This window comes from Salvelinus sp. IW2-2015, linkage group LG3 (genome assembly GCF_002910315.2).
Source record: "Salvelinus sp. IW2-2015 linkage group LG3, ASM291031v2, whole genome shotgun sequence".
NCBI lineage: Eukaryota > Metazoa > Chordata > Actinopteri > Salmoniformes > Salmonidae > Salvelinus > Salvelinus sp. IW2-2015.
This window is the reverse complement of record NC_036840.1, coordinates 5,019,140-5,045,497: the sequence shown is the minus strand read 5'-3', so window position 1 is coordinate 5,045,497 and position 26,358 is coordinate 5,019,140. Positions and strand designations below refer to the sequence as shown.

The following is a 26,358-nucleotide window of genomic DNA, read 5'->3' as shown; positions in this document are numbered from 1 at the left end:
CAACCGCCTTCCATAAATAGCTGCTCTGTTGCAGAAGACTAGATAAATGACTGTGAAAAAAGTATTGTTGTTATAAATGACTGAACAGCTGAAGAGGAGGAGGCTGCTGGATATGGTGTTGGTTTAGACTGCAGACCCAAGTCTTTAAAAAGCAGGATGAGAGATGACAGACTGACTGGCTGGCYGAGTGGCCCTTGGAGCTCTTGGGACCTGGATTCCTTGGTCCCTGAAATAGTTCATAATGAGCAGACTTTTAATCCTCTCTCGGTCACTGTCTCTCGCTCTCTCACTTTCTCCCTCACCACCCGCCATTGTCACACCATCATTTTAGATGATGATTCACTCAGGGCACTAAGGGGTCAGACGTACGGTCATTAAAACTCCCACCCAGAGTCAAAAGACCAGCATCATCCACTACACCCACTGTGCCTGCTCTCAGCAAAAGTATTGGGTTTCAGTGGGAAGAAAGCCCACATCCTCACCTCGGTATATTTACAACCGCTCAGCCCCCATCACTCTCCCTGCTCCGTTACCTCAGACAGCATGGTCGTCGCTTTCCGAATTCCACTCCACATAAATCAAGCCCTTAGGTAAACAACACAGGAAGACCCTGTTGGCTGCTAATCACCAAACCACAGCCCCACATCCACACTGAGGTCGTCAGCAGTTCCTTTCTGTGGCCTTTTCACTTCTAGCAGCACTCATTCTCAGCGCTTCTAGGAATCAAGAGTTTGTCATTCTGCAACGAACGGACACTATCCCTTATGTGGACCGCCGGTCCGACTGACACACAATAGTCACAAAGAAGGGGTGTTGATAAAAGGTGTGCATTCAAAAGTTCTGGGGTCTATATTAAGAAGAGACGGCAGCTTGGCTCTCGTTGGGATCAACATGAGCCCATCTGTCTGCACAGCAGCAGGGRCGACAGCTGAACATACCTGCAGCGTGGTCAGCTGCACTGGGGAGTTCACTGAGGTGAAACAAAACCTTTCTCTGCGCTCATGATCTCCACAAGAAGACAAAGAATGCCTCCCTGTAGTACACATTGATGTGTGTGTTTGTGAGACCCTATAGGATTCTGATGTGATGAGCCAACATCAAGTTTTTGGTGAGGTGTGACAATGTCTAAATCTGAACTGGAGTGTCTGGTGGGAATCACAAAGGAGTAGCTGGACAACAGGGTTTTGGCTGTGTTGYAGACTGAAGTCATTATGGATCTAATAGTGTATGGACTTTGGATTACAGTATGTACAGTATTACTGTAATTAGGCACACAGGGATTTAGGAATGAGAGATGGATGGGAGTTACTGTATATTAAAAAGACAGAGGAAATTGGCAAAGGCAATAGATGTGAAGAGAGAGGGGAGATGACAGAGAAGTCACAATGGAGCAAAGCAGACTGTCTTACAGAGAGAGAGAGAGAGACARGAATGGCACACTATTTCTCCAGATCATTAACAAAGGACCCGTCGTGCCTGGCACAGTGCAGCGTGGCAATGCTGGCATCCCTGCAGAATTCACAGGCTGTTGTGCCAGGCCTAGTGCTCATCGCTGAGTGCCACTCTCTGTGGAAATGGACAGGCTAGCAACAGAGCTGTGGGAGTACACTGTCATCACCTTYCAAAAATTCCCCCTACACCCCCTCTCTTTTTCCTCTCCTTCCCTTACTCAGTCAGTCAGTGTCCGTGTCCGAAATCTGGCTTSCCTACTACTTACTTAAACTGCATACTGTGTACTAATCGTACTACATACTATTTAGCACGCACTGTTTAGTAAAAAGTATGCAGTATGCAACGGCCGAAATGTACTACTTTTGGTCCGTTCAAGACWATTGGGAATACGGAAACAAAACAAGCTCAGACTGGGAAAAATCAGAACGTCGGTGATCTTCAGATCAGAGAAGTCAAAAACTCTGGCATCAACTTTGAGCTTCATTGTTTTTTACTTTTGATGCACTTTGAGATTATGAAAGCGCTATTGAAATGTAAACAATTATTATACAAAAGATGGTTTATTTAGTTTAGTAGAGCAAAAAGCTCTGACGAAGGCCGAGAGGCCGACACGTAAGCTTCAATAAAAAAGTGCTACTAGCGAGAGCAGTGTGCAGGTTTCTTTTTTCATCATAAACAACAGTGATACTAGCGAGAGCAGTGTGCGGGTTTMCCTTTTCTTTCAACTTATCAAATTGTTACCGTGCACCTGGAACTTTTAACTCCTGAAAAAGGTTATCAGGCTCAACATATACATCTGTTATTATTGATGCCAAAGTCCCTGTGGGTTGATATCAGTCTTGGTGTAAGTGCTCTTCTTGTAGCCTCTATCTGTCACTGTCTGCTGGGGTCTCCATGTCTGTGTTTGCCTGTTACTGTGTAATCCATCCTCAGTCTACCAGGCTAATGTGACGATTGGGTGGAATCCCCTTTCCTCCAGTCTGCATATTGACACATGACATCAGAATGGAACTTTGTGAAACTTGTATTGACTTTCAATGGGAAGAGGAAAGAGGAAGATCCACTGTGTTGCGCAAAAGTGGAGATTTTCAATCTAACCTTCTGGTAAGGACCAGACGAGAACACACGTGACTCTGTTTCACTAGCCCATTAATAACACACAAGGTAAACGTTCAAACCCGATAGGCTAGGGCGTACCAAGGGATGTATAGAGACATTGATCCACTGAGGCCTAGCTTTAGGTCCCTTTAATAGGTTTAGATTGTAGTGTCCAAATAGGTGCCATGACCCGCTGTGCAGGTTTGATCAGTCCAGACAGTGCAGAGTTCAAACAACATGTGTCAATTRGTACCTTTATAATCAGTTACTACTATATAGTGTCCAGACACAAGGTGCTGTGCACCACAGGGATGATGTGGCTCACTGGGTACAATAGACATAGGCTTATAGCAGTAGCATCCTAGTCATGATACTATACATTAAACTGTGTAACATGTATACATCCGACCTTCTCAATACTTTTAGAAAAACGRTCACATGCTGCTTTGATGTGTCCACTTACAGTATCAATATTTTGATAGTTGCTGTGGCGCACAACAAATTGACTAGATCAWAAATGCCCCCTTTTGAATTGTTCTCTTTTGTCTCTGTTTTGCAGATGAGATGCCCAATGGTGAAAAAGGTCAGTAAAGGGTGATGCCCAACAATGTTCTTTCACCTCACACAGCACTGKCTTTGAGCAGAGAAGTTGGTATGAGAGAATTATTATGGGAAACATTGGTTATGTCAAGCAGGAAAGAATGTATCCCATATTAGGTTGGCAGTTTTGGTCTATTGGATGGTGGAAACCATGTTTGTGCAAATGTGAAATCGCATTAAGGTACTACTGAGGCTGTATGTGATGTGACTACTCCACTTCCAACTTCAGTGTGAATGTGGAAACACGGTCGCTGGTTTAAACACTGTAATAGTGTAAATGTGGAGGGTCTACATGTCCTTGGCAATATAACTGTTGTACTACTGTGGCTCAGTGGTCAGTGGTGAYGACCGAGTGGTCAGAATCTACACATTCCCCCGGCGGACCAGCTGATCCAGGCCTGTTGATTCAGCTGACGCTCCTGCCCCCCCATGTGACCAGKGCGCTGGCATGTTATTGGCCGCCTGCCGACACCAGGCTTTGACCTTGGGARTAGCRGCAGCGTCTTGGGCCTGTGGCTTCGTACAGTGGGGGGAATAGCTCGGCTCACAGACAGGTTTAGGCTAAATGTATCCCTGGCCGGGCACTGAKTTGATTTTACGTACTTCTCTGAAAGTATTAAATTGTAATTGTGCCATAAATATCGCAATTGTGCTTCAGAATGAGAATTGTCTCAGATTTGATAGTGTAGTTTAAAGTCAAAAGTAAGAATACTCCAGAAAAATKTGGACAAAATGAATTCTGAATAAACCTGTCATACAGTAAGTGAAGGACACATTTGAACCCTGTGATGTATTTCATCCATCAACTTTGGGGCGGCAGGTAGCCTAGAGCGTTGGGCCAGTAACCGAAAGGTTTCTGAATCGAATCCCAGAGCTGACAAGGTAAAAATCTGTCGTTCTGCCCCTGAACAAGGCAGTTAACCCACTGTTCCTAGGYTGTCATTGTAAATAAGAATTTGTTCTTAACTGACTTGCCTAGTTAAATAAAGGTTACATTTAAAATTAAATTAAAATACATTCCCTCAAGCACCAAAACAATGAATCTGGTTCAGCCAAATGGCTGTTAACAAAAAAAAAAAAAAAAGATCTTGAAGGGAAAATTTGTTAATCTATACTCTTTGTCTACAATCTACAATCTACACCCACTTGATTTTGTGCATGCATATGTACGAACGAATACAGTGGATTTACTGTATGTGTCCCAATCTGTGTGTGACTGAGTGGAAAATGGCGAGTGAGGTCGGGCATATAGTGAGTTAGTATGCTCATTGGTGTGAGAGTGAGTATGTTAAAGGCTAGATGTGGAGGCTTTGCGCTATTAAATGCAGCTCTTCCATCCCTGCTATATTTGTCACATACTCAGAGAGTGTTGCCACAGACAGTAGTGAGGCGCCAATGCCCACACCTGAAATATCCCTCGAGGTCTCACCTCCACCCGCAGGTGGGTAACCATGCACTGGTGTCATGCCCCTCTTTTGTCCCCTTCCCCACTCTTCCCAGGTGATTAATTTGCACACCACACTGACAACACGCGTGTTTGTTGTTGTGTGTCCACCGTTCTTGTTTTTCTTGTTTTGTAATGGGATTTCTCAACTGTTCCTCGACGACACACACGTTCACATGCAAACATAACGCATATGTCAAAATAGTCTACGTGCGATCCGAATAAATCAACTTCCTGATAAACAGCACATATGATGCACATAATTCCATAGTTGCACTGCTGCTACTGTAACACACTCCCGTGCTCGCGTTGCTGTGATGCTTTGTCCCCAATACTGACTTGTGCTTGTTCTACCAAGTATGTCAACGTTGTGTGTGTGTCTGTATGAGGTACTGAAGTATTGTATTGGAATATGAAATCATCCACAGGAAGTACATTCAGTGTGAATGAGGAAGTATAGGTTTAATTKTTACATTCAGCAGGTAGCCGTCATTAGACTTATAATAGATTCTGTTGACAATGTCACGTTMAAATTTCTGGGAACTGTTATGATTTGCCATGTGAAATAATGAAAATCGTTTTTTTAGAGCTTGTGGTACATTGCAATTAAGTCTTGTACAAGCTTGCTGAATAAGTAAAACTATACTTCCTTGAAGCCTCCAGTACTAGCTATTGATGTGCAATGACCAGATTGGTAACATCCCTTAATTTTTACTTGGTAGTTGGCAAAGATAACTTTTTATGATTTGTATAAATTTTGATCGCCTGTCATGCATTCAGACATGACTGTCAATGGAAAGACCCATTCTGGTTGCTGGCTATCTATGCTTATTCATGCCCAGCCAGCACCTCATATATATTATACTGCAGTGTTTTGAGAGGCTGCCAGTGCTTTTGCTCAAGGCATGCTGCTCCAGCCTGGCACTGTTATCTGCTGTACAGAACAACCGGTAGAGACTGAGGGGAAGGATCCACAGCCCATAGAGTTGATTAAGCCTGTACAGCCAGAACCAGTAGAGAATGGGTCTAAAGAACCAGAACCAGAGGCGGTTGCGGTTGCGGTCGGGGCTAAAGAGCAAGTCGAGTCTGTGAACTCTGAAGTAAAGGAGGAGGCCCCGGCCCCGTCCCTTTGCTCACCCCCACCGCMTGGTAAGTCAAATTCACTCAGTCTCAAGCCATTCACCGTAAAAGCGCATGCTGTTTACTATAACTGAAGGCCCAGAGTTTTTCCTGATCAGATCATGTGGTTCCCGTATTCCCAGGCCCTACTCATAAATAGTAACAAGCGTAAGCGTGTCCGTTCAATTGTCCCACTCTCAAACCATTGATTGAAGCAGTTTGACTCTAGTCTGTAATAGAGTCAGATCCATAGTGCTGGTCTTTGCTAAGGCCCTTTATCTTCTCCCAATATATCATATGGGCCAAAGTTCCATTCAAAYCAGGCAATGGACTGATAGAATCTGTATGAATCAGGRTTTTATTTGGATTGAAGCGCTGTTTGTAATGACAGACAGAGACACCTTTTGCCTCAATGGCTGCTATGACCCAATGTGATGAACTTCATTGGCATTTACACTACAACAGCCATAAATTGGTTCATGCTTTGCTTTCTGCAGATTGTCGACTAGTGCATTTTTATATACAGTAAGTTCTAATTCTTCTGAGGCGAAAGTGCCCCCAAAGTCGTGTCTGATAGCTTTGTCATGGTCAAACAGCACATATAGGCCACGTCAGTGTCTGCTGTGTGCACAGTTCAGTATGACAACTTTACGGCACATACAGTTGGAGTTAGCAGTTTGTTTGTATTAGAAATTGATGACTGAAAGAAACTTAGTGCTGTGTGAGTGGAGGAGATGGACGGTAACTTTAATCTGTGAGAGCCTTGTCCCAATTCAGCAACCATGAAGGAGGAAGCAGAGCCAGTTGTTACGGAGGTTAACCAACCGCCAGAGCCTGTTGTTACAGTGGTTACCCCACCACCACCCCCACCTCCAGAACCAGTTGTTACGGAGGTTACCCAACGTCCAGAGCCAGAGCCTGTTGTTACAGTGGTTACCCCACCACCACCACCCCATCCAGAACCAGTTGTTACGGAGGTTACCCAACGTCCAGAGCCAGAGCCTGTTGTTACAGTGGTTACCCCACCACCACCACCCCCACCTCCAGAGCCTGTTGTTACAGTGGTTACCCCACCACCACCACCCCCACCTCCAGAACCAGTTGTTACGGTGCAGGTTACCCCACCCCCACCTCCAGCAGGTCTGGAAGAGTGTGTGTGTCTGTGCAAATGCACGAACATGTGTATGTGCATATGCAAGAACGTGTGTGTGTATATAGGTAGGCTACGTTTATGTGCGTATGCACAAACATGTGTTGATGTGTGTATGTTTGTGTGTGTATTATTGTGTGCGTGGCGTGTGTGTTTTCTCTGTCTATTCCTCTCAGTACAGTTTACAGACTGTTTATAGCTGAGGGTCTAGGTTTCATAGTGAGGCTATACTGTAGCAACAAGCACAGTGCTGTTGACAGCCGCAGCAGTAGCAGCTGATCTAGATGTATGGAAGGTTATATGTCTCTGCAGTTGTCACTCATCACTCAGCATTGCTCCAGTGCCTTTTTACCACAACAAAGGTCAGTTTCATATGTCGCTTCTGTTTTACTCAATCCTCACCCCCCCTTGAACGCTCTCTCTATAACACCCTTATTTTTAAGAAATAGCACCCYTTGTGTGGACTTCCGGTAATACCGTATACCCCGGTGTGGTACAGAAACGGGATGAAAATCTGGATACCGCCCAACACTACTCTCTATAACGTCTCTGGAGGTGGAGCTGAGCTCAGTTACTCTTTTGATCGACGACAAGTTTCTCAAGTAACAGGGCTTATCTTGGATAGTTAGGTCTTTAAYCTTTCATATCCCTTGTGGACATTCGTGTGTTCTTTTGGCCACTGCTTGTCATCTTCAATCTCTCTCTTCCTCTCACAGTGCTTCTCACTTGTGTTTCCAGCTTTCCGAAACCAAGCTTGTGGTGWTACGCATAATTCCTTTATCTTATGTACACGTGTGATTTCTCACATCACCGTCCACTCCCATCTCATAGACACTGGTGTGATCTCTCACAGGACACGCTTCGATCTCACGATCAACACGTTTGTGGTCTCGTACACTTCATCTATCCATTTCAAAGACATGCATATGTGGTGGTGTTGTGTYGTGTCGGTCCCATGTTCTGTCTTGTCTTGCATGCTTTGTCTTGTGGCTTGTCTTGTTGGCCTGCCTTGCCGGTGATGGACTTGGAGCTTTTTGATAGGTGGGTCTGTGTCAATCACACCTTTATTGCAGATAAAGATGATGACGCTACAACCAACACCCCATCACCACCGCCCCCACCAGGTTGGTAACCATGACAAACCATCCTCATTTCCCCCCCTTTCCCATCTTGTCAAGTCGGTTACCATGGAGACTCCACTATAGGACAGGGCTCCCATCAACACCMCAAAAGTACATTTTGCAGGAGACAGTTACTGTGGGGAAGAATTTAACTATAGAGAACACTGGATAGATGGTGAATGGGTCTTTTACCTGTCTTTTAGACACCAGGTTTTTCTCAGACCTGATATATTTATATTCCTGATATACATTTAATACTGGCACATGGCATTTTGCTGGTTAGAATATTCAGGATCAGCTCCTGAACTATTGCAATATATGTTTGTGCATATCACATACATATGTTGTTTACATGCATGCTAATTCAAAAATGCCAAAGCATAATTCCTACAAGCACACAAACCTTTATTTATTATAATTCTCAAATAAAGGTATGGATGTGAAGATCACATCTGACATGTATACTGTATATATACACACACAATGCCTTCAGAAAGTATTCACACACCTTGACTTCTTCTACATTTTGTTGTCTTAMCGCCTGAWTTTAAAATGGATTAATTTGAGATTTTGTGTCACTGGCCTATACACAATGATGTCAAAGTTGAATTATGTTTTTTGAAATGTTTACAAATTACTTAAAAATGAAAAGCTGAAATATCTTGAGTCAATAAGTATTCAACCTATTTGTTATGGCAAGCCCAAATAAGTTCAGGAGTRAAAATGTGCCTAACAAGTCACATAAGAAGTTGTAGGGAGTCACTCTGTGTGTAATGATAGTGTTTAACATGATTTTTGAATGACTACCTCATCTCTGTACCCCACGCATRCAATTATCTTTAAGGTCCCTCAGTCAAGCAGTGAATTTCAAACACAGATTCAACTACAAAGACCAGAAGGGCACCTATATTTAGATGGGTAAAAAAAAAAAGACATTGAATATACTTTTGAGCATGGTGAAGTTACGAATTACACTTTGGATGGTGTATCAATAGTGCACTGTCGCTACAAAGATACAGGCGTCCTTCCTAACTCAGTTGCCTGGTGAGGAAGGAAACCACTCAGGGATTTCACCATGAGGCCAATGGTAACTTTAAAACAGTTAGAGTTGAATGGCTGTGATAGGAAAAAACGGAGGATGATCAACAACATTGTAGTTACTCCACAATACTAACATAAATGACAGAATGAAAAGAAGGTAGCCTGTACATAATAAAAAATATTCCAAAACATGCATCCTGTTTGCAATAAGGGAATAAGTAAAACTKCTAAAAATGTGGCAAAGACTAGGGAGTTTTTTTTTAGGATAAAAAGAAACAGAATAGAGCTAAACACAGGCAAAATCCTAGAGGAAATCCTGGTTCAGTCTGCTTTCCGACAGATACTGGGAGACAAATGCACCTTTCAGCAGGACAATAACCTAAAACACAAGGACAAACATACACTGGAGTTGCTTACCAAGATGACATTAAATGTTTTAACTTTGTCATTATGAGGTATTGTGTTAAGATGGGTGAGAGGGGGAAAAAAACGATTTAATCCATTTTGAATTCAGGCTGTAACACAACAAAATGTGGAATAAGTCAAGGGGTGTGAATACTTTCTGAAGGCTTGGAATATACACACATAAGTACCATTCATGCCACGTATGCTCATCATGTATACTGTATGTATATTATATGTTATGTACAGTATATATATGATGATATTATACATGTTTTGGTTTGTCGTAGACATCAATTATGTTGATACCATACCGGTTCTCTTGTTTTGAATTGTGTTATATGTATTCATATTTAATTCATTGAAAATTGTTGGTAAAAGTAATTGGAGGTTTCATATCATATTTTTTCTGATTACAAGGCCATAAGGACAATTTGTCATACTTTTTTTGTCAATCATCACAAAGGGTCAATCAAAATATTCCTCACCAGAGTCAAATCAATTGACTAGTTAAAAACACAAATTAATACCAGTAATACTGTGCTTTCTTTCACAGAGGATGCCAATACAGCCAAGAAACTGTCTATTGAGCTGCCTAGTAAGATCTTTCTGTTAATCCTACAACTATAGCTCTGACCAAACTGGTCGTTTTGATCAGAATGTTACAACTGCCTGGATGTAGGAAACATGTTCGGAGACATGTTTATTTCTAGAAGGTGTTTTGTGTGATTTTTGAAGTTAGTTCTTTTTCCAACCTTAAGAGATAAGATTGTCAACAGTGAAACATATTGCAAAAACACCATAATAGATTTTTATGAAAAAGAAATGATAAGAATTTAAGAATTTTAAGGGTCTCCTTTTCTGCAATTTTCTGTCTGRCACATGAATGTTAAACATATTTATGTCAACACATTTGGAATATAGATTGTAATGCAACGATACAGTTTGTATAAAACTTTATTTTAAGAAAYACAAAGGCATGAAAGAAGATTCAAAACTGATTCTCCTCACTGGTGAAACCTAACAATATACAACAATGTACATAGTTACAGCTTTTGATTGGCAGCTTGCATCATTATGTCAGAATTCGTCAGGGCTCAGCTTGCTTACTGTTAGATGTCTTGTATTGCTTGCTGGTCCTGAATGTTTGTGTGTGCTTGCTTCTGTGGACTTTACAGTACTATTTCTTATAATATGCTGTAAATTTCTCTCTGTCTTTGTTCAGATGATAGCGTCCATGTGTCAGCCATGGGGAGAAAAGACTCAGGTAATACTATGTAACAAAAGCCGTAATAACCATCCTATTAGAAGGGACGTTTTCAATAGCAGAGCTCCAGAATAGCAGTATCCTCTCTGGAGCAAGCCCACTCACAAACAGTGTTAGTCTCTTAGCTCTTTTTTTTTTCTCTGGCTCTTTTCATTTTGCCCGCTTAGCTGGTCCAATGGGACCTGGCTTGGCATTCTTTAAAAGCTCAGGTTCATTTGGACTATGTTCTGCTCCATGAAAAATACTGGTTTCCTAAAATGTCATAGTTCAACTCCCACGTTCCTCTCCAATGCTTGTAGGAAGCTATGGGGCTTTTCGACATCTTTATCTTTTTCAAACATCATGGTATAATGAATGACATTTCACATAAGTAAGAAGTAAATTAAATGATTAAGTGACCTAGTTGAATGTTAGTCTTTGAGTCAGAGATGAAGTAAACTGGGTGAGGGTAGCTGGGTCTTTGCAGTAGGTAGCGAGGGGTGGGGCTGAAGGGACTCCCTGTGTAGGTCTGTCTATAGCAGTTTCATCACGTTGGGCATGACGACTGCTGACATCAGTCCTAGTCCACTGAGATCTCAAAGAAGACCGGAGCATCTAAAAACGGAGGAACGTATCAATCGATACACTTTTGCACACAGCAAAGGTGTCCCCTCCGATATGGTATTCATTCAAAACCCGTAACGCTTTTCCCAGTACAGGTATTTGTTCTATGTTCCATGTTCTTATGCTTTCCATGTTGCAAAATGTTTTGCTTTCCATGTTGCAGCTGCMATGAACAGCTGAGGAACCGTRTGAATGTATTTCTGTCTGTCTATYTACCTTGGGAAGTATATCACTTTCAGATGAATACAGARARGTGTGCTGACGGATTGTTGAAKCCMTTGAGTACAGTATACGAGGAGTGTGTTGGTCTGTTGGTGTTGAGTCTTTGTGTGATGGTGTGTGTCCGTCTCTCCTGATYGACCAGTGTGGTCTCTGGGAGAGGGACAGGCTCCAGAGGACCTTGACAAGCCCGTAGACACCCCACCGCTGTCCAGCCTGCTCATAGAAAGACCCCAGGGCGGATCCATCACTGTGGGTGAGTGCCTGCTGAGTGAGCTCTCCTCTCACAGCTGCTGTAGACCAGAGATGATATACTCGTAGAGACATTTTAAAACCCTTACATGTATTATATTTGTACTGGTCAAGGTCTTTTAGATTTGACTCTCTCCCTTGTTATGATGAAAGATAGCCTCTCTCTCTCTTTCTCTGCCTCTCTCTCACTATTGTATTTATTCTCCAAGAGAAGGGACCTCTGGCAACCATGTGTAGGACATCTATCCACCTCAAAGGCTATTCCCACCATGGACATGCTGTGTTTTACATGTTCAAAAGGTGGAGACATCTCCTTTGTTGCCAAGGTGGAGGCCCAAGACCTGCTCCGTAAACCCACCATCAAGTGGTTCAAAGGGAAATGGATGGACCTGGCCAGCAAGACCGGAAAGCACTTACAACTGAAAGAAACCTTTGACCGACGCACCAAGGTAGACACCCTCCCATGTATAGCTCTATGTACTGTATGTTGACACACACACACGCACACACATTGGTCCCCTAGCTGTCCTTCCAATACCTATGTATCGTCCTGCAGATTCACACATTTGAGATGCATATCATCAAGGCCAAAGACAACTATGCTGGAAACTACAGGTGTGAGGTCACCTACAAGGACAAATTTGACAGCTGTTCCTTTGACCTGGAAGTGAAAGGTTTGTTGCGCTGTTCGAGTCTCAGTCATACAGCAAAGAACACACACTGAAACACGAGCAATAATACAATATACTGTGTTATTGTTTTGCATTATTGTCTTTCAGAACTGGAACAGTCACAGAGTGTTGATATTCGATCAGCTTTCAAAAGAAGGTAATGAGAGCAACACAATCTGACCACGTTATTTAGATCTTTTTTAAACAGACAGTTAGTAGACTMGTTTTCAGAGTCTACAACAGAGTGATATTTTTACAGTTAGTGGTTAGATTGAGCATTTGACTAATGAGTATCCTTTTTTCTCATAATGATAAATATGACAATAGTAACATTAAACACAAACTTCACTGGTTTCGAGCAAGACTCAATACACATGGCAAATAAACCTGAAAATGCACATTTGAACATCAGATACGTGGGACATTGTGGCTCAGTAGGAAAACCATGGCTCTTATCTCAAACCAACATGAGAACATAGTGTCTGAAACATAATGACCATGAAATCGTTGTGATTAACCTTTATTAAGGTAATTACCAATCAACGTGTTGAACAGCACAAAGGCCAATGCTTGCATTTGAAACTCCCTCCCAACAATGTGTCAGAAAGCAACGCAAAACATCCCAGCCCCATAGCATTATCCCAACGTAGCTGCTCAGTGATGCTCCTGCAACACAGCAGAAACATTGTGGAAATGTTGTTAAATGCTGGCTGGTATCGCTCTCGATAGTCCTTACACAAACCAGTTCGTTAGAAGCATTTAATTGGAAATGAACCGAAAGGGTTTTTGTGTAAGCCACCAATCATGTGTTAGTCTGTACCTAATGCATTTGATTGAAGTCAGTAGCCGCTGCTTTGCGTTGTTCTTTTAGCATTGTTTATCTAGTTGCCTGTCACTGTTTCTACTCTGATTAAATCTCCATTAATCTCTTCTTGTTAACAACAGCAGTGAAGGACACGAGGATGCAGGGGATCTTGACTTTAGTGGTCTTCTTAAACATAGGTGAGAGTCACTGTCCGTCCTCAAGGGGACAGTCTTRTTTTTTTTATTTTTTTTACTATGCCCTTGTTTTGGGTGTTTACCTCTTTTCTCTTTATTTTTTYTTTTCTTTTGCCCCAGCGACCATCATTGAATCTTTTACTCTCTTTTTACTCTTATTTTATCACATGGTATATATGTGCATTACAATAGAGTATAATATATTAAAGAGTGCAGTATATTATTTAGAACATAGGTGAAGTACCATGTACTGTAAGAGTACATAATTTCATTAATATCAGGAGTTACAGTGAATCACATATAAAGTTACTATCTAGTACACTATCTACTCTCACATATTGATAACTGTACTTTTGAGTTTCTTTTTTCATTTGTAAATACAAATCTACATTYTTTTCTTGGTTCAGACAACAGCATGTTTTTTCAATGTACTGCAATGAGTACAATAGACCTAGACAGACCGTGACACTTCACTGAGGTAAAATTACACATTTATTTGGGCTTGTCTCTTCTTCTTCCCTACACATTCAGAAACCAAAGGTTAGTAGAGAGAATAACCTAGGTAATTAAACGATTAGACCTTACTGCGGGGTAAGTACTRTAATCCTGTAGCGTCCCCAGCATGGAATGTAGCTCTAGGATCTGGAACAAGCAAGAGTGTTGGCCTACTGTAGTACGGTAACACTTCATTTACAGCCGACATTCTCAAATGCTCCATTAACAATCAGTAAGGATGGAAATTGACTTTTGCATCATAAAAGCTCTCTACTTGGGGATGACACTTTTTTTGATCAACAGTAGAGTTGCAGTAATACTGTGTGTTATGGGCCAAAGGACTCCATTTCGGATTATTAGTGACTGCTAGTGGATAATTTATGAATGATGCTGTGAAATAGTGTTATCGCTACATATGTCATTTTATTTCAACTTAGAAATACAAGGCACATATCACAATGTTTATTTCATATACACAGTAATTGCCTGAAAATAAACAAGAAGAGAGATGCATAAGAATGAAATAATAATTTCATGCTTTTTTACTCCAAAGCTTTCCGACATTTGGAAAATGTCCATGTAAAGAACGACTGATTGAATGATCTTTATTTAGCTGCCTAATGGATCTACTCATGCCCAGCAACATGCTTATTAACCTGGATCTCACAGATCTAACATCCCCTATGGACGCCTAGCCTTCCATCTCTAACACGGTCAGAGCGTCTCTGAGGTGGTGATGAGTGAACATACTGAGACACAAGGCAAAGGGATGGGCAATGTAATAGAAAGAGAAGGAATGTAGACTTTATCAGCAGTACATCTTGGATAAGATCTCCCTATATTCCTGCATGCAGCACCCAGATCAGTAGTTTTTTTCCCAAATTGGTTCATTGTTGAGTGTCATGTTTTATCCCCCCCCCCCCCCCCCAAGGAACAAAAGTAGCCTAATAGCATGTATCAGTTTATGACCTTTTTTTGTTATTCATTAATACAGAACTGGTTAAAATGTAGTTTCTCCTGCAAAATCTCACCCTAAAGGCAAGTAACAATGTCTAGACTAAARGAACTCGACCCTGGTCAAAACCCCTACCTGAAACATATTCAACTCCCGGGTAATAATCTGATCCCTCTACTTGCCTCAGCAGTAAAACCCTTCCTATAGGATATAATACATATAATAGACTAGCCACCCCCTCTCCTCCTGTAACGCCGCATCCTCTCCCCCTGTAACRCCTCATCCAGAGATGATGTCAGAGGACAGGTACAGGGCTTCAGACCACGCCCATCCCTTTGTGTGACATGTCCTGAGGAACTCTGTAGGGAGAGAGAGAGAGAAGGGAGGGAGAGAACGTGTGCCTGATATAAGGAGAGAGAGAGGGAGAGAGAAGAAGATAAATTACTATAGAAACACAGCAGATCAGTAGAACACCGGAGGGAAAACACTCTTGAAAACTAATTTAGTAGGTAGTCCCTATCTACAGTAGATACAACAGAGAGTAGTCTTCCTTCAGCGCAGTCACTGCCCCTTTTCTAGTACCCTCTCCCCTTTCCAGAACCTCCTTCACCACCCAATACCCCCCATAGGGATCAGTTCCTCAGGACACGTCGCGATAGCCCAGAGCGTGGCCCCAGCCCTCACACCCTCCCCTCGTGTCCTGCCCCAGGGAGCCCAAGCAGGATGAGACCCCCGAAGTGGACGTGTGGGAGATCCTGAAGTCGGCCAGGCCAGACCAGTACGAGAAGATTGCCTTTGAGTATGGCATAACAGACCTGCGGGGTCTGCTCAAGAGGCTGAAGAAGACCAAGAAAGAGGAGAAGAAGAGTGAAGGTGCTGAATCACTGTTGGGATTATGATGCACTATGGATTTAGATTGTTTAGCTCATAATCAGCTAATCTGTGATTATTCAGGAGAAAGGCACACATTTCACTGGTTTTCTATAGGATGCATAACCATTGTCATGGGATATTGTCTTTTTTGACAAAGCTTTTGCCAAGAAGTTGGATCCAGCATACCAGGTGGACAAAGGAGGGAAGATCCGCTTAGTGGTGGATCTTGCAGACCCCACAGTAGAGCTGAAATGGTACAAGAATGGCCAGGAGATCCGTCCAACTCCAAAGTACGTCAAGCTTTTTCTTCTTTCTCCATGTGTTAGTCTTCTATATGTTTTTCTCTATTTCGTCTTCTCACGAATGAAAGGCATTTTTGCGAGTTCCTCATAAAATGTGTTTCATTCGTGGTTTGGTCCTCATTGCCAGTCCCCTGGCACTTGTAGTTTTTATCTGTTCCTTGTCACGTCTCTCAGCATTGAAAAGCAATGGTTCACATGCTAGTGTTTCTGATGGTCTCGCGGTGTACACAAGCAAGCAAGGACGCATACACCCACACGTGCGCATCAAAACACACATTGTTTTACACCAATAATTGCTTTCACATAATGACACACACACATACAGCCCTGTGTGACCCTGTTATGAACAGGGGTTTTCCTCTACTGTCTCAGCCCTTGTAAACCAGGCACAAGTCTGACCCTACATGCCCTTCACACCCATACAGAGCTCCCATTGTGCACAGACACACACAGCAACATGACCAGCCCAGATCTCTGCACTGTAAACCATTGCCAGCTGATGCCCAGTGAACAAATAACGTTCTCTCAACACTAATGTGGTGTTGATAAGATGCCACATGCATCTCACCAAAGCATCAAGAACATTATTTGTTTGCTGGGCAGTGTGTGGCGCTGAGCTACATTTGAGTGGAAATGTACTGTTTGATGTTTTGAATAATGGTCCTTTGCTATTAACTACAGGTCCTTCWCTGTACAGGGAAATTGCGGTACCTTTTCCACAGGTCTTTAACTGACTGGCTTTGTAACAATCAATGGATGATCTATTATTTTGATAGATGTGTACCCCACCAATGTTAGTGTACCATAAATATAATATGGCGTAGTTTAAGTGTACTGATCTTATCACATCGTTTTATCAACCTGTCAATAATGGGAATGTATAACGAAAAGTGACTATTTTCTTAGCTCTCTCTGGAAATCATTTGTATAATTAGGTGAAGCCAGTGTATCGAGAAGCCAGTGTATCGAGGATATATTAGCACGGGTGTTGTGCAAACCATGCCAATATATCCTCCAAACACCGGCTTCGAGGGCATTATCACTTTTATACAATGGATTACCAACCTATTCAAATAATGATTGACATAATTTCATTTTCAACGTTATTTTGATGAATTTATTTATACTATTTCATCCTTCCACAATATATAATCCCAACACAAATCTAGGGTTGCTACCCAAGCCGGCTGGACGTTCGTTCTATTGGTTCGGTTGCCAGAGAYGCRACCCAGTCGTTCAGTCTTTTTGTTCTGTTTCTATGGACGTGACCCAGTTGTTCGTTCTAAATGTTCCATTGCCATACTGGCTGGCAACGTTCTTATCCCTTGCTTGCTAGCGTAGCCACAGTACGGTAATGGTATGCAGTGACACGTCGAAGACAGTGCTAGGCAGAAAGTGAACAACAAAGTAGCTGCATTTGCAATTGTTTAGGTGTTTTCTAGGTGACATTTATTTGGATTACATCCATAACCTAAGCTAATGAGGCGCGATTTGCGCCTGGTATTGAAAATGTGCTCTCTGTCAGATCACTTGTTCAGAGAGCTAGCCAACAACAGACTGCAAAACTAGCTGCTCTCGGTTGACATTTCTTTGTCTCTATCATAATAATTTATCCGAGCTAATATCATGGATTTGACTGCTAAGAAACAACTGCCTGTCTGTCTGACTCGTCCCGACTTGTTCATTACTATGGCGACAGCTGGAGATGTTTCAATATTCAAATTCAATGTTGCAAATGTCGGAGACAGACAGGTTTAATACAAATCTCTGCTGTTTAAAAACTAAATGTTAGTCTAAAAGAAATGTGAGATAATGTCTAGATGTTTTATTATAGTGGAGATCAAGTTTATCAATTTTATCAATATCAAGTTTTATTCAAGTTTTCAATATTTCGAAGCGTCACGGGGTTGCAGCCTCAGCCACGACTCAAGGTACTACACGCATATCATAACCTGATCGATAAAAGACATTACTGTGCAGCCGTCTTCATCGACCTGGCCAAGGCTTTCGACTCTGTCAATCACCATATTCTTATCGGCAGACTCAGTAGCCTCGGTTTTTCTAATGACTGCCTGCCTGGTTCACTCAACTACTTTCGCAGACGAGAGTTCAAGTGTGTCAAATCGGGTGGGCGATGTCTTGTCCGGTCCTCTGGCAGTCCTCATGGGGTACCAGGCGTTAATTCTCGCGGCCGACTCTTTTCTCTGTATAGCATCAATGATGTTGCTGCTGCTGCGGGCGATTCCCTGATTCCACCTCTACGCAGACGACACCATTCTATAATACTCCGGCCCTTCCTTGGACACTGTTGCTATCTAACCTCCAAACGAGCTTCAATGCCATACTCAACACTCCTTCCGTGGCCTCCAACTGCTCTTAAACGCTAGTAAAACCAAATGCATGCTTTTCAACACCGTTTCGCTGCCTGCACCCGCACGCCCGACTAGCATCACCACCCTGGACGGTTCCGACCCTAGAATATGTGGACATCTATAAGTACCTAGGTGTCTGGCTAGACTGCAAACTCTTCCTTCCAGACTCATATCAAACATCTCCAATCCAAAATCAAATCAAGAATTCGGCTTTCTATCCGCAACAAAGCCTCCTCTCACGCACGGCCAAACTTACCCTAGTAAAACTGACTATCCTACCGATCCTCGACTTCGGCGATGTCATCTACAAAATAGCTTCCAATACTCTACTCAGCAAACTGGATGCAGTTTATCACAGCTGCATTCGTTTTGTTACTAAAGCACCTTATACGACCCACCACTAGCGACCTGTATGCCCAGTCGGTGTGCCCTCGCTACATGTTCGCCGTCAGAACCACTGGCTCCAGGTCATCTCTACACAGAGCGCTAGTGCTAGGTAAAGTGCCGCCTTATCTCCAGTTCACTGGTCAGATGGCTACACCCACCCGCGCAGCGGCGCTCAGCAGGTGTATCTCACTGATCATCCCAAAGCCAAAAACCTCATTTGGACGCCTTCTTCCAGCTCTCTGTGCCTCGACTGGAACGACATTGCAAAAATCTCTGAAGTTGGAGACTTTATCTCCTCAACAACTTTAAAATCTGCCATCGCGAGCAGCTACCGAGTCGCTGCAGTGTACATAGTTCCTATCTGTAAACACCACCAAACCTACCACCCATACTGTTATTTACTTCTGCTCTTTTGCACACCAGCATTTCGAATGATGATTATCACTCCAGTGTATTCTGTAAATTTCGATTTATGCCACCCTCATGCCTTTTGCAAACATGTATAACATCCTTTTTTTCACATCTATTCTGATTTGTCTATGTTTACTTGTTGTACTCCATGTCGTTGGAACTGCTGTGTTGTCATGATTCTGCTATGCTTTATCTTGGCCACGGTCGCAGTTCAAATGAGAACTTCGTTCTCAACTAGCCTACCTGGTTAAATAAAGGTGAAATAAAAAAATATATATATATATATAAAGTGCCTGGCTGGGCTGATGAGACAGTGGATTGCCGCAGTCAGATGTAACGAGAGTAAATAGGCATTTTAACATCATAGATTTAGCCGTTGGTAATTTGTGGAATAGACACCGGCTGGAATTAGACCCACCACCGTGTGTATTAACAGTAGTTATACAATACTTTTGAAAGTTAATCTCATCACTCAATCTAACATCTGTATTACTCGATGTTACAAGACCTCTATGTACCCTCAAAAAGTGTGTACTTAGATTCTAAAAAGTGAGGGTCAATCTCAGGCTTACTTTCAGTAGAGTTGTTCAAAGCCAAGCCGAGTTAAAGCCATCTGGGAGGTTATTGCAGTTTTCTGTTTCCCTGGTCTCCAGTGTATATTTCTCAGGATTCCCTGTATGAAGATCTCTCTTCTCTCCCTCTCATTTTGATGTAACACTATTGGCTGTTACAGCCCCTCCTCTATCCTTCTGTCCTATCCTCTGTCCTAATCTGTCCTATCTGTCCTAGTCTGTCTGTCTGTCTGTCTGTCTGTCTGTCTGTCTGTCTGTGTCTGTCTGTCTGTCTGTCTGTCTGTCATGCCATGGGCTCATCCCTTTTTCTCTGCTATAACCACTTCTCCTCTGGCTCCATTTCGGCCTCCACTGCTGACCTTAAGTCAAAGGAAGTAAGTCCACCCGTCCTACATCCCTGACCTCTGGTGTGACCCCAACCCTCTGTCTACTCTATCTCTGGGTGTGCACTGACAACCCACGCTGATGCATGTTTGGATGTGTTTTTGTGTGAATGGGGGCGGTCTCTGTAATTGAATTTGGCTGTATATCTTCACATTACTATGACTTCAATGACACAAGGTTTTTTGATTAATAAACTAGCACAACTTTTTATTCTCAAAAAAATAATACATCTATTTCTGCTTTTGGAAGACACAAGTAAGCAAAGGCAACTGCTGTAGCTCAGTGGATGATATGAAGTCTTGAAATATTTGCCATTCACAAGCATATATGGTATACTATAACTTTCTCTCAAGCGCATATACAGTGGGGGAACAAGTATTTTGATTACACTGCCGATTTTGCAGGTTTTCCTACTTACAAAGCATGTAGAGGTCTGCTAATTTTTATCATAGGTACACTTCACTGTGAGGAGACGGAATCTAAAACAAAAATCCAGAAAATCACATTGTATGATTTTTAAGTAAATTATTTGCATTTTATTGCATGACATAAGTATTTGATACATCAGAAAAGCAGAACTTAATATTTGGTACAGAAACCTTTGTTTGCAATTACAGAGATCATACGTTTCCTTGTAGTTCTTGACCAGGTTTGCACACACTGCAGCAGGGATTTTGGCCCACTCCTCCATACAGACCTTCTCCAGATCCTTCAGGTTTTCGGCGCTGTCGCTGGGCAATACGGACTTTTCAGCTCCCTCCAAAGATTTTCTATTGGGTTCAGGTCTGGAGACTGGCTAGGCCACTCCAGGACCTTGAGATGCTTCTTACGGAGCCACTCCTTAGTTGCCCTGGCTGTGTGTTTCGGGTCGTTGTCATGCTGGAAGACCCAGCCACAACCCATCTTCAATGCTCTTACTGAGGGAAGGAGGTTGGGCCAAGATCTCGCTATACATGGCCCCATCCATCCCCCCAATACGGGTGCAGTCGTCCTGTCCCCTTTTGCAGAATGCTGTTTCTTGGGGTTGTACTCATCCTTCTTCTTCCTCCAAACACGGCGCAGTAGCGTTTAGACCAAAAAGCTCTATTTTGTCTCATCAGACCACATGACCTTCTCCCATTCCTCCTCTGGATCATCCAGATGGTCATTGGCAAACTTCAGACGGGCCTGGACATACGCTGGCTTGAGCAGGGGGACCTTGCGTGCGTTGCAGGATTTTAATCCATGACGGCGTAGTGTGTCACTAATGGTTTTCTTTGAGACTGTGGTCCAGCTCTCTCAGGTCATTGACCAGGTCCTGCCGTGTAGTTCTGGGCTGATCCCTCACCTTCCTCATGATCATTGATGCCCCAGAGGTGAGATTCTTGCATGGAGCCCCAGACCGAGGTGTGATTGACCGTCATCTTGAAACTTCTTCCATTTTCTAATAATTTGCGCCAACAGTTGTTGCCTTCTCACTAAGCTGCTTGGCCTATTGTCCTGTAGCCCATCCCAGCCTTGTGCAGGTCTACAATTTTATCCCTGATGTCCTTTACACAGCTCTCTGATCTTGGCCATTGTGGAGAGGTTGGAGTCTGTTTGATTGAGTGTGTGACAGGTGTCACCTTTTATACACCGGTAAGCGAGTTTCGAAACAGGTGTCAGTAATACAGGTAATGAGTGGAGAACAGGGAGCTTCTCACAGGTCTGTTGAGAGCACGGAATCTTAGCTGGTTGCTGATAGGTGATCAAATACTTATGTCATGCCCAATAAAATCAAAATTAATTAACTTAAAAATTCATACAATGTAGTTTTCTGAATCTTTTTTTCCGTCTCTCACAGTTGAAGTGTACTATTATAAAAATTACAGACCCTCTATTCATGCTTTTAAAGGAAAACCTCGCCAAAAGCGCATGATGTATCAAATACTTGTTACTCCCAGACTTGTAGTCATAGTAACTGCGATATACCAGCTGAATTGATTGATTGATATGCACTTGCTGCATAGGTTTATCTTTGCAGCAAAAGGGCACACAGCGGAGTCACTGGTCCGGCATCTATAACAAATACTGCGGCCTAAATGGATGCTGCTTATTCCGTAGCCGCGGAGAAGAGAAGCTGTACTCACCCACCTTCAAATGAGCTCTGTTTGTCAAAGGTACCCCTCTCCACTCAATTCATCATCCTTTCTCTCTTCAGTTTAATGTCGTCTTTGAGGAATTAGTGTGGGGGACCAGAATGTGGTCCTCTCCACAATTTCACACGTCCACTGTTGTCTAATTGATTATTGATGCCTTGCCCCCCTCTATGATTTATGAATTGCTATCTTACCTTCTGCCAGAGTTAGCCACTGGAAGATTATAAAGACGATTGCAGGGCGGTGAAAACACAGTAACGAGAGGATGAGGTTGGCAGTTGTGAACGTGTCTGAAGAAGGAGCTCAAGTTAAATGGTAGGGCTCATGTCCACTTTGTGTGTGTTGTGTGTGTGTGTTGTGTGTGTGTGTGTGTGTGGTGTGTGGCTTGTTGTGTGTGGTGTGTGTGTGTGTGGTTGATGTGTTGTTGTGTGTGTGGTGTGTGTGTTGAGTGTGTGGTGTGTGTGTGTGTGTGCTCGTGGTGTGCTGTGTGTGTGTGTGAATGTTTCTTGGTGTGTGTGTGTGGTGTGTGTGTGTGTTGTGTGTTTTCCCTCATTTGTGTGCCTTGTGGTGTGTGTTTTAACCTCCTTGTTGTCCTTGTGTGTGTTTTTTTCCCTTTGTGTGTGTGCGTGTGTATTTTTCCCGTATATATATGTGTGTGTGTGTTTTCCCTTGTGTCCTAGTGTGTGTGTGAGTGCCTCTGAGCCTCTAACCTTTTGTCTTCCCCCTCAGGTGTAAGAATGGCGTGGAGGTACCGACCGGGCCCCGGTCACGCTACCGTGTCAAGTCTGAGGGGCTGAAACACTGGCTAATCATTGACGATGCCTCAAAGGAGGACACTGGAACCTTCTCCCTTATGGCCTCTGGGGGCACCTCTGAAGCCAAAGTCCAGGTTGAATGTGTGTATTTCACTTCCCTCTCTTTTCCTCACACTTTCTCTCTTACTGAGAAACTGTAGATCAACTATATTGATGACTATTTTTACTTTTTTCTATCCTCTTATTTCTTTCCGTTCTTCCCTTCATCAGTGAAGCCACTGAAGATTATTCAAGATTTGCAGGACATGACAGTGCTTTTGGGCCAGCCACTGAAGATGCACTGTGAGATCTTCCCTGGGAATGTTCCAGGTCGCTGGTACAGGAACGGACAGTTGATCCAGTCCAACGACCGCATCAACATCCTGCAAAGAGCCAAGTACGTCACCTCCCTCCCACTCGCCCATCTCATCAGCCCCATAACCTGTGTTCATGGGGGTTTCATACCTGGTCAAGTCGCAGAGGCAAATATTCTGGGCCCAAATCATGATTCATCATTAGGCCCATGTAACCTGAGCAAGAAAAACTCAGGGTCTTAGCCCTTCCCTCTGTCCTCCTGCTTGTCTCTAGTGTCTTGTTTCTTATTGGTTAAGCTGTCTTCTCAGGAGCAAGCCTACAGTATTCACTTGTTTTCTTGTTTTGACAGGAACCACCGATTAGAAATTGTGAACAGCACCATTCACGATGCCGGGGACTATACCTTTGTGCCAGAGGGATACTCTCAGAGCCTCTGTGCCAAAGTTCATATCGTTGGTACAGTCATTTTTATGATACAAAACCATCCGTGGGTTGATAGGAATATTATAGAGCACTTACTTGTTTTCTTCCTTGTCCCGTTCCTACAGATCCTCCCAGGGTGCACCTGGAGAGCTTGAACTTCCCTGACAACACGGTGACCATTGTGGCAGGATAAACTCCGCGTGGAGATCCCCATCAGTGGAGAACCAGCACCCAGAGTGGTGTGGTGAAGGGAGAGAGGGTGAGTGCTGACCTGGGTCAAAATAGGCTTCATTGTGCTTAATTGTTGTCGGAAGTACAGTATACATACTGAATGTATGGGTACAGTACAATCTACTATTTGCCATCGTAGGTAATCCTTGACTCGGGCCACCGTGTGCGAGCTGAAACCTTCTCGGACCACACCAGCCTCACCATCGACATCGCAGAGAAGGAAGACACAGGAAACTACAGATAGTCCTGCAGAATGAGGCTGGGGAAGCAGAGGCTAGCATCAAAGTCAAGGTGGTGGATATCCCAGACCTCCTGAAGTTCCCCTAGTCACGGAGGTGGGAGGAGACTGGTGCTCTATGACATGGGAACCCCCGATCTATGACGGAGGCTCACCATTTTAGGTAGGTGTGTGTGGGTGGTTTTATGCTAACAAGTTGGATATTCTGGTGTGTGTGTGTGATATGAACTATGCTTTTCCCCAAAGGCTACTTCATCGAAGGAAGAAGAAGCAGAGTTCCAGATGGATGAGGCTGAACTTTGACCTGAACAAAGAGACCACATTTGAGCCTAAAAATGATTGAGGGTGTCCCGTACGAGGTGCGCGTCTTTGCTGAATGCCATCGGCGTGTCCAAACCCAGCGAGCCATCCAAAGCCTTTGTGCCTCTGGGTGAGTTCTGAGTACGCGATGTTCGCTTGGCAATGTAATCTTTGTGACAAAGCCAGTGAGGTGACACTTACAGTACAAAGGCGTTATCCTCTAATGTAACCGATACAGTTTCTCCTGTGGTTATATCATATCACAATAATGGGGGAAATGAAAAGAGCCGGTGCTGTGATACTGTGTGATAGTGCAGGCCGTTGCGTGGGCTGCCCTTCCCCTTTGCAGCTGTTTCTCTGATACCCCACTATTCCAAGCATTCCGCATTCTGACTGTGACCTCCATTGGACGTGGCCGGGGCTTTAGGAGATATTAAATATGTCTTTATAATGGCTGCCAAATCATCTAGGGCTTATAGGTTTAGGAGATCAGCCTCTCCACAGGGTTCAATATGAGTTAAACGTGAGACAGAATATAAGAATAGACGTTAAGAGCCGCCCCTAATGAGATCTGGTGAACAGAATGATGGCATACCAGCGCAACTAGAGGGGTGTCCCCACACATGGGCATGGAGGTGTTTCTTACATTGTATGCGTTATATGTTCTTATGGCAATTGGAGATCCACTTTTGACAAGCATGAAACATACTAACATGCAAGGAAATGTTAGTGTGAAGTCCAATCGTTGTAACACTCTCACACTGATTGCTCTCAGCTGTGACCAGCGGCCCACCATGCTGGTGGTGGATGATGTCACAGACACCACGGTGACCATGAAGTGGCGTCCCCCAGACACCATCGGAGCTGCAGGCTTAGACGGCTACCTGGTGGAGTATTGCACGAAGGAAGTAAGAAGCATTCATTGACATGCCTCCATCGCAGAATAGACTTTCTCTTTTATAACTAGAACCCACTTGACTTTTCATGATCAGGAGAAACTCCTGGCCTGTTAATAAGTATTACCCGCTGTGTTAAGTCTATGGACGTGTTCTCCACAGCTGATGACTGGAGAGTAACCAATAAGGAGCTGACAGACAAGACTAAGTCACATCACTGGCCTCCCTCCAGAGGCTAAGATCCTGGTAAGGGTAAGGGCCATCAATGCTGCCGGCGCCAGCAGCACTTCAGCACTCTATCCTGGTCAAAGAGGTCATCGGTGAGTTCTAGCCACTCTCCACTTCTCTTTTTTATGTCTGTATGTATTATTTATTAGCAAGGCTTAGCAACAGGGCTAGGAACATGACATTTGATACACAAGTCCAAAGCACAAGTGTTCATCAAATATTTAAGTGCCTTCGGAAAGTATACTGACCCCTTGACGTTTTCCACATTTTGTTACGTTACAGCCTTATTCTAAAATGGATTTAAAATTAAAATAAATCAGCAATCTATCAGATATCCCATAATGACAAAGCGAAAACAGGTTTTTAGAAAAATGTGTGAATGTATTAATATTTTAAAAACTAAAATACCTTATTTGCATAAGTATTCAGACCCTTTGCTATGGGATTCGAATTGAGCTCAGGTGCATCCTGTTTCCATTGATCAAGTTCTACAACTTGATTGGAGTCCACCTGTGGTAAATTCAATTGATTGGACATGATTTGGAAAGCACACACCTGCCTATATAAGGTCCCAAAGTTGACAGTGCATGTCAGAGCAAAAATCAAGCCATGAGGTCAAATGAATTG

The 26,358-nt window shown here is 43.2% G+C and overlaps 1 protein-coding gene across 1 annotated transcript in view; it reads left to right on the top strand.

The window, feature by feature from the left end:
• Window positions 1-26,358, top strand: part of LOC111955825 (myosin-binding protein C, slow-type-like) — a 38,374-nt gene that overhangs the window by 2,036 nt on the left and 9,980 nt on the right. The window contains 23 exon segments of the mRNA XM_070436485.1: window positions 3,110-3,133; window positions 4,514-4,591; window positions 5,537-5,743; window positions 6,491-6,853; window positions 7,937-7,987; window positions 9,984-10,025; window positions 10,653-10,694; window positions 11,662-11,772; window positions 12,069-12,217; window positions 12,325-12,442; window positions 12,548-12,596; window positions 13,385-13,441; window positions 15,598-15,761; window positions 15,919-16,153; window positions 22,562-22,621; window positions 23,036-23,202; window positions 23,332-23,497; window positions 23,765-23,871; window positions 23,964-24,027; window positions 24,029-24,081; window positions 24,084-24,097; window positions 24,209-24,305; window positions 24,308-24,360. Of these exon segments, the coding sequence (XP_070292586.1) occupies window positions 3,110-3,133; window positions 4,514-4,591; window positions 5,537-5,743; window positions 6,491-6,853; window positions 7,937-7,987; window positions 9,984-10,025; window positions 10,653-10,694; window positions 11,662-11,772; window positions 12,069-12,217; window positions 12,325-12,442; window positions 12,548-12,596; window positions 13,385-13,441; window positions 15,598-15,761; window positions 15,919-16,153; window positions 22,562-22,621; window positions 23,036-23,202; window positions 23,332-23,497; window positions 23,765-23,871; window positions 23,964-24,027; window positions 24,029-24,081; window positions 24,084-24,097; window positions 24,209-24,305; window positions 24,308-24,360 (2,471 nt within the window).